The sequence below is a fragment of the Chaetura pelagica genome, unplaced genomic scaffold (assembly GCF_000747805.2).
Source record: "Chaetura pelagica isolate M959 unplaced genomic scaffold, ChaPel_1.0 scaffold159, whole genome shotgun sequence".
Taxonomy (NCBI): Eukaryota; Metazoa; Chordata; class Aves; order Apodiformes; family Apodidae; genus Chaetura; species Chaetura pelagica.
In genome coordinates this window covers 2287694-2295178 of record NW_009954555.1, presented here as the reverse complement: position 1 = coordinate 2295178, position 7485 = coordinate 2287694, and the positions used below count along the sequence as shown (strand labels likewise).

The 7485-nt window shown below is 47.1% G+C and overlaps 1 protein-coding gene across 1 annotated transcript in view; it reads right to left on the bottom strand.

The window, feature by feature from the left end:
* The window catches only part of GPR157 (G protein-coupled receptor 157), an 8908-nt gene extending 1505 nt beyond the window's left edge, over positions 1-7403 (bottom strand). The window contains 4 exon segments of the mRNA XM_010005156.1: positions 2227-2440; positions 4777-4790; positions 7025-7300; positions 7302-7403. Of these exon segments, the coding sequence (XP_010003458.1) occupies positions 2227-2440; positions 4777-4790; positions 7025-7300; positions 7302-7403 (606 nt within the window).
* Between the last annotated feature and the right edge of the window lie 82 nt (positions 7404-7485).

The following is a 7485-nucleotide window of genomic DNA, read 5'->3' as shown; positions in this document are numbered from 1 at the left end:
TGCTGAAGCCAAGGAGTGGAAAATAGAGGATATACAGCCCTTATCAGAGTCCCACTACAGCTCTGTACTAACAAACATTGCTACTTAGTCACCAGGGAACTAGGTCACAACAACATAAATAAAAAAGCAGTAGTACACAAAGTAGTTCTGCTGGTGCAGTGGCCTGGCCCCTCTGCTGCTGGCTTTACCACTCTGTAAATGCATGGTCAAGGTTCAACCTTGCAAAGGCTTCTTGATAGATAGAGATATACATATATATATAAATACATCTGGGGAGAAGTCTGGCTCATCTTTCTCAAACCATCCAAATTTTTGGATTTCACCACAGCCAGTAAATTCCACAAGGAACTTACACCCATGTGAAAGTTACTCACTATGTTTGTGTAGAACCTGCTGCCTGATTTCTGAGCATATCTTGTCACCAATGGGCTCCCATGGATTCAGACAAGACAGCTAACCTCTCAGGGGCAGCACATGTAGAAAAAAAGACCCAGAGATCTGGGTGGTTGAAGGTGTAAAGCTCAAAAGAACTTCCTGTGGTAGAAGCTACTGGATGCACCCAGATTCCTGGCTGAGGGAGAGCAGGTGAACACAGCACCCACAGCAGCTACAGGGCCACATGGTGCTGAACACCAGGATGTTCATGGGGGTGAAGAGATTGAACTTCAGAATAGCTGACCTGTAGACAATATTCCTCCTACCATCAGGCTACAGAGCACACACAGCTTTGATGCACAGTATTCCCCTTCACCTCAGTATTCCCAGTCCTGAAGCTTTACTTCCTCCAGAGCAGACCTGTAGGACAACGTCAGCCAAATCCCTGCAAGGGCTTTCAGTGCAGCATCCCACCCACTCCCATGCAATATTTTCTACCCAGAAAGACCCTAGTCCACATCCTGCACATGTCCCCCACAACAGTTACTTCTATAATTCCTCCTGCCTCTCAGGCTGTGCAGCAGCCACTACTGCAAAACCCATTTCAGCCATAAATACAGCCCAAACCTGGCCCTAGTCACCTACTGCTCATCCTTGAAAGTGGGAGACCAGCCATAAGGAGCCTTAGGAAGCAAGCTACCAGGCTGCCATATCCTAGTGATGAGAACAGAGATGCTGCACTGCAGAAAGCCCTGGGTGCTGCTGCTCTAGCCCTCAGCCACCTGGATGAGAGCAGAGGGGCAGCTGCCTGCTTCACACTCCTGCTCTGGCAGGGTGAGGGCTGGGAGCAGGGAAGGGAGTGCAGAGTGCCTGGGAGTCCCTGGGTAAGAGCCTGACCAGGTGGGGGGTCAGGTTTCCAGGCAGTCAGCTGCTGTCTGACAGTGCTGGAACACAGTGTCCTGCCTGATTGATGTCAGGTGACAGTGACAGCACAGCAAACCCTGTCCAGCTCCCCTTTCCCTGGGCCCTTGGAACTGCTTAGAACTACATGGCTTTTCCAACTCGTCTGCAAGATCCTGCCCTAACCAGGTCTGTGTTTATCCCAACTTCCATTGCCATAGCTTCCTCACAGTGAACAGGTTTGCCTTTTCCAGAAGCACATCTATCCAGCTGTGCTTGGAGGTTTTTTCCCCTAACAAAACTTAGAAAAAAAGAACCTCTGGATTTCTTTCCTTCTGCCACTCTCAATCTAGATTTCTCTATTATGCAAACATTGTCTTAGATGCCTGGATTTCTGTGTTCACAAGGAACGACAGCAAATAAGGCTGGAATTCTGAAACCCTCCTAGGACAGGGGTTCTTCCTGTACTGTGCATGCATGCAGTGCCTAATGCTATAGTGCCCAGGCTCCCAAATGGGGCTTTATGCTACCAGTAACAAAACAGGTATTCATACACACAATCACTGGGGATCCTAAAACAGCTGAGGTTAGACAGGTCCAGATGCCAAACTCAGGCTTGGTACAAGTGGAAGTGTGAAGGCCTAATTAAAGCTGAATTTTTGTCCTTCACATCGTCTTTACATTTCACTCACATACATCCCATAACTCCAGAAGTTTTCCACAGGCTTTTACATTTTTGTGCCAAGTCACTGTGCAATGCTGCTATGGGCTGCTCAGGCAGGTGTTCTGCTGCTCCCAGTGGTGGGTGCATTTCAGTGGCATATGAAGCAACCCCTTCCTGTGCAGCTGCTGAATTAGCAGCAAAATCTTCAGAGCACAGGAGGATACAACCACAGAGCAAGGCTGCAAACTCAAGGCTGCAAACTAAGCTGAAAGTAGCAAAATACTCACTGCTCTATTGATGTGCTTCTTGATGAGGATATAGAGGACTGGCAAAATCACGTAGGCCAGCATCTCCCAGACCTTCCCTGTTATCAACATCCACAAGACCCGGTCTTCTGCATCCAAGTTGACCCAACACCAGCCCACAGAAACATTGGAGGCATCATAGCCAATCTTCTTTAGAGCAACAGCAGCCACCGTGATGCCCAGGGGGACTCCCCAGCTGAGGAAAGAACATGAAGAGCAAGGTTAAACCAGGAACATACTCAGTTTAGTCCCTCCACAGCCCAGGGAAAATGGGTGACAGACCAAGGGATTCTTCATCAGAATCTTCACTGGACTGCAAATCCATTCCCTAGGGACCTGCTCTAGGAAGGTGGGTCCCCAGTCCTGATGGACAGATGTGGAATCATGTGCTACACTCTGAACTGAAACCTGGCCCACAGAGCAAGCATGCAGTGTCCAGCCAGGTGAACAGGAGACATCCTACCTACTCCTCTTCTCCCCTGGATACAGGTGGGGTGAAGGATTCAACGAGGCTGGAGCACTGTACAAAGTCACTATCCTGTAGGATCCAGCCAGTCATGACCAAGCTGCCCAATTCCCAGGCTTTCAGAACACAAGCAACCAAATCCCACAGTCTGATTCCTAAGCGTCAACTGGCACAGAAGACCAGTACACAGAGAAAGGTACAATTTTATTCCACCAGTGGGTTGTTTGTTTTCAAATAGAGGTGTAGTCAATATCTTGGAAGCAAACAGATAATTTCTGCAAGTTTCTTCCCAAGGACATCACTGGCACTAGCAGCAAAAAGCTGAAAAGCAAAGTCATGTGGACATAACTTGGATCTGTGTTTTGATTCTGGCTTCTCTCTTGACAGCAGAGGCAAACACAGGGAAGCATTTAGTAGAAAAATAACTGGTGACACACATAAATTAAGTCACTCAGCAGCTTGGGATGCCCACAAAAACCATGAGCAAGAACTGAAAAATTCCAGGATCCTCAATGTAAGATCCCTCAGCCCCTTCCTGGGTGCTGCTGTAAACACCCAGGGTGTCACAGGCCTGTGATGTGCAGCTCACACATTACTCCACAACTGAAATTCTGCCCTGCACTTCACCAAATACATCACCCGCCCTTCCTGTGTTCATCCTCAGGACTATAGGCACTTCCTCAATAAATGAGACAAATGCTTCAGCAAGCACTCAGGCTGAGCTCCCAGCACATCCCACCTGGTCTCTCCAGATACACAGATCACAAAGCCATTATTGTATCACTCTCATCACCCTCCTGGTTCACACTCTTCCACTGACAGCCTGGAGCAGCTGCAGAAAACATGAGAAGGATCTTCCTCCCAAAATCTGTTTCACATGCACCAGACTATGTAGGCAACCAGCAGTTGCCTAGACCAGATTATTTGAAATTCCACAGCCCAACTGAAAATATTAGAGATAATCCCACGATATTAGATCTCAAAAACACCCCATTTCCCACTCTTAAATGGTGTCTGTGTTCACTAACCCACAGAACAAGTGTCAATATAATACTGTAAAATTATCAGTCAACCTTTTAGCATCTCTAGAACATTTTGTTTCAATGTTCAGCTCAGAACAGGCAGTGCTAATCCAAGCCCATGTGGTTACTTGAGAACAGTTCTGCTGCAGGAAGCTCTCCCTGTGCTATTATCAGAGCAGGATTTCTAAAGACATTCCAAACATTGCCACCACCATGAAAGGTCCTACACAACTCAGGACTCATTTTGGTAAAAAATGGTGACTTGCTTGAAAACAGGGGTTACAGAAGCACAGACATTCAAATGTCAGTACACTTGGAAGAGCTGACCAAAAAAGTAAGGAATTCAAGAGAAGTGGCAGTTCTTTAAAGAACCATATTAAGGCAGACAAGCACCAACGACCTCAGCACCAAGAAAAGAGGAAGTATATTTAAAACTCATTTGCCTAGATAACCTTCTCCACAGTGACCTGAACTTGAAAGAATTCTGTAAGATAAAACCAGGTCAAATTACCAGGCAGGGATATAAAAGAGAACAGTTTAATGCTGCATTTATAGAAGGGAGGACAAGGACCCTTCACGTCAAGCAGTGTCCAGCTCAAGTTGTGTCTGTTTTGTTGTCCTCAGAATGCCTGAGTCAGATTGCTTAATCCCACATTGTGATTTACACTGCACAACTGGTTTGTTTCGTTGTTTGTTGGTTTTTTTTCCCCAGGGGCTCTGCCAAGCAGGGAAGACTTGAAGTCACCAGCCTGCACAGGTTGGACAACTAGCCATCTTACCAGCAAGCCCGCAGGGGGTTCTTTCTGGGGACAGGAGTTTTTACTCTGTAAGAGAGAAAAAAAAAGTCTTCTGGACATACCAGCCAATTTCAAGAAAGCTTTGAGCACACACTGTAAGCAGAACTTCAAACCTGTTCCGATTTTATTTTTGCCTTCCCTCCCTCAAAACATTAAACTGAGCTTGCAGCACCAAAGTGTCATCAATACTGGTCTAATCCTCACCCCAGGTTTGGATCAACCACTCTCACAACAGGGATGACACTGCCCAACTAAGTGATACTTGATGTTTAGAAATGCAGAACAAGTGGGGTGGCCTAGAAATTTAAACTTTGGTTGCCAGAACTTACACCTTACAGCTCCATCAATATTTTTAAAGCTAACTGAAAGCTTGTTTTCAAAGGTTGTCTGACCACAACACAAGTGTAAAAACAGATCAGAGCCTGTAGTTGTCTGGTCTAGCAGAAAGAGGTGGATGTGTCACCACAGGAGTCAGTGACAAACAAGCCTGACAGGTTCCATTCAGTGTCACATCCTCATGTCCCTAAAAAAAAATAATTCAGGCCTTGACTTCCAACATATCAGGTTAGAAGCTCCACTCAGCTAAAGAACAAACAGGCTTTGGTTATACTCAGCATGAAAAGAATATTCATCTTTACACTTGTCCAAAAAGGAGGGGAATAAGCCCAAGTTCTTGCCTAGCCAGTAATACTGGAAACTTAAGTCCTTAAAACATCATCTACCCTTTGCCATCTTTCCTTCTGCCCTAGACTGGTCTCCCTCACCTACCTTCTGCAGTTAATACATGTGGTAGTATCTGTTCACATCAGTTGCAGCAGTTCCTATCTGTGGCACTACAAGATTTTTAGGCTACAAGGACCCCAGATTGGCAGGGGGACTTGAGAGCACCAGTGTGAGTGGGAACCATCTCCAAGCCCATGTCCACAATTTGAGTTCTCAGCTAATGATAAAACTGCAGAGAAGGAAGAAGGAAGATGGACAGAGAACAGGTCCTCACTTGTTTTTTTTCTGGCTTTTCTTGCAGATCATAAAGCAGGAAGGAGCTTTAAACACAGCCTGGGAGTCTTGATGAAGCTCTCCAGCGGAAGCTCTCCATCCTGCCCTTCAACCAGAGCAAGGGGAGCTGGTCCATACCAAGAACAGAAGAAGGTATTTTATTTTTACTGCAAAGTCCCTCTGTCTCAGGGTTAGAACAAGCTCTCAGCATTGTCACAGGTTTCAAAGACTGCACAGATAGTGGCCAATGTCATTTCAGTGAACTGGCCTATTTCCTTCCACACTTCGTAGCAGGTGAGGTTGAAAAACATGAAACCAGATGGAGAAGTTGAACAGCAGACAATGGGCACCCAACAAGTGATTAGAGAACAGGAAAGTTACAAATAGGCCAGATTTGCATCAGCTCTTTGCTGTAGCCTGCTGCAGACAAGCACACCCCTAAAAGCAGCCAGGCTGCTTATTTCTCTTCCTTAAGCAACACTTGGCTCTTCACTGGCTTTGTCCTCTCCCTAATTCTTAGAACTCTTTATTCACTGGAAATGAAATAACAAATCCTCTCCACTGTTCCACTGCATCTTACTCCACCTTCCCCAGCAACACCCTGGTGTACCCAGAGGCATGAGTTGTCACCTCGGGCTCTCTCCCATGCAGACCTTGCTGCCAAGAACCGATTAGAACAGGCAGGGCAGGAACTGAAGTTCCTCCTGATTCACTCTTGGGCTTAATGTCTTTCTCTGTCCCACCTTTACCTGGACTCAGCTCTGATTCAATCAACTCCCAAGTGATGCTGTTTGAAAACAAAAGGCGACAAATACTTCACTAAGAAACAAAAGTCAATACTTGCCCTGATGCTTTTTCTTTAAACCAGATCATTCCTCTTATAATTTAATGCAAAAGCCTGGCAGCTCAGAGTACTAAAGGATCACTGTTTTGCTCAGTGTGGAGGTAGCACATGATCCCACAAGCTGCAATTGCATAATGAAAGCTTGTACTAAACATGATGTGGAAAAACAGCTCAGTAAATAGCAGAAAGTGAGACATAAAGCTACACTATGGTCTTGTTTGTTTTGCTTTCAATCAAACGTGCCAAAACAACCTTCAGAGTGCTCTTCAAGCCTCCTCCTAACTTAGAGACTACATTCTCCTTTGAGTATTGAATTACAGCAACCTGCCTGAGGAAAGGGGAAGATCTACAAGACCAGGCTGGCACTGGAAGTCAGGGACCTGTGCAAACAGATCCCAAACACAGGAGTTTTCCCAGCGAAATACCAGCACTGCAAACACAAGTTTCATTACATTATTTCTAGGAGGTCAGAGCAGATTGCAGAGGGAAAGCAGAAGCCTGGATTTTCACTCTCTTACCAGAGATTTTATGTGACTTTCAGCAAGTTTGCTTTTTTTTTTTTTTTAAACTTCTCCACAGCTCCATTTCTTCACTGAGAGGGGAAAAATAATCAGGGGGGTTAGTTAGAAGACAGCAAAATCCCAGTCGAAAAGGCACAGCATCCTTAAGAAAAGAGCAGGTGACCGGAGCACCCACCCCAGCCCCTCACAATGGTGAGATAGAGGTAAACCGAAATGGCCATGGTCCAGAAGAAGGAGCTGGTGTTGGAGAAGGTGGACAGGGCGCCCTGCAGCACGCAGTCCCAGGAGGTCCTGTCGAAGTCCTGCAGCACCCCGTAGAAGTAGGAGAGGGCAGAGAGGAGATCGGCCAGCGACAGGTAGAGCAGGAGCTGGCGGGGACGGGTCCGCAGCTCCGGCCACAGGGCATGGGTTGCAGACCAGGAGGCTGGAGCCCAGGAAGGAAAGCACGCAGGAGAGCAGCACCACCACCCGCTCCGAGGTGTACAGCTGGGTGGGGGGCAGAGGCTCGGGCATAGCGGAGGCGGCGGGACCCTGCACCAGCCCCGGGAGCGGCCGGGGAGGACCCGGGGGCAGGGGGGGGAGAGCGGGGGGAGGG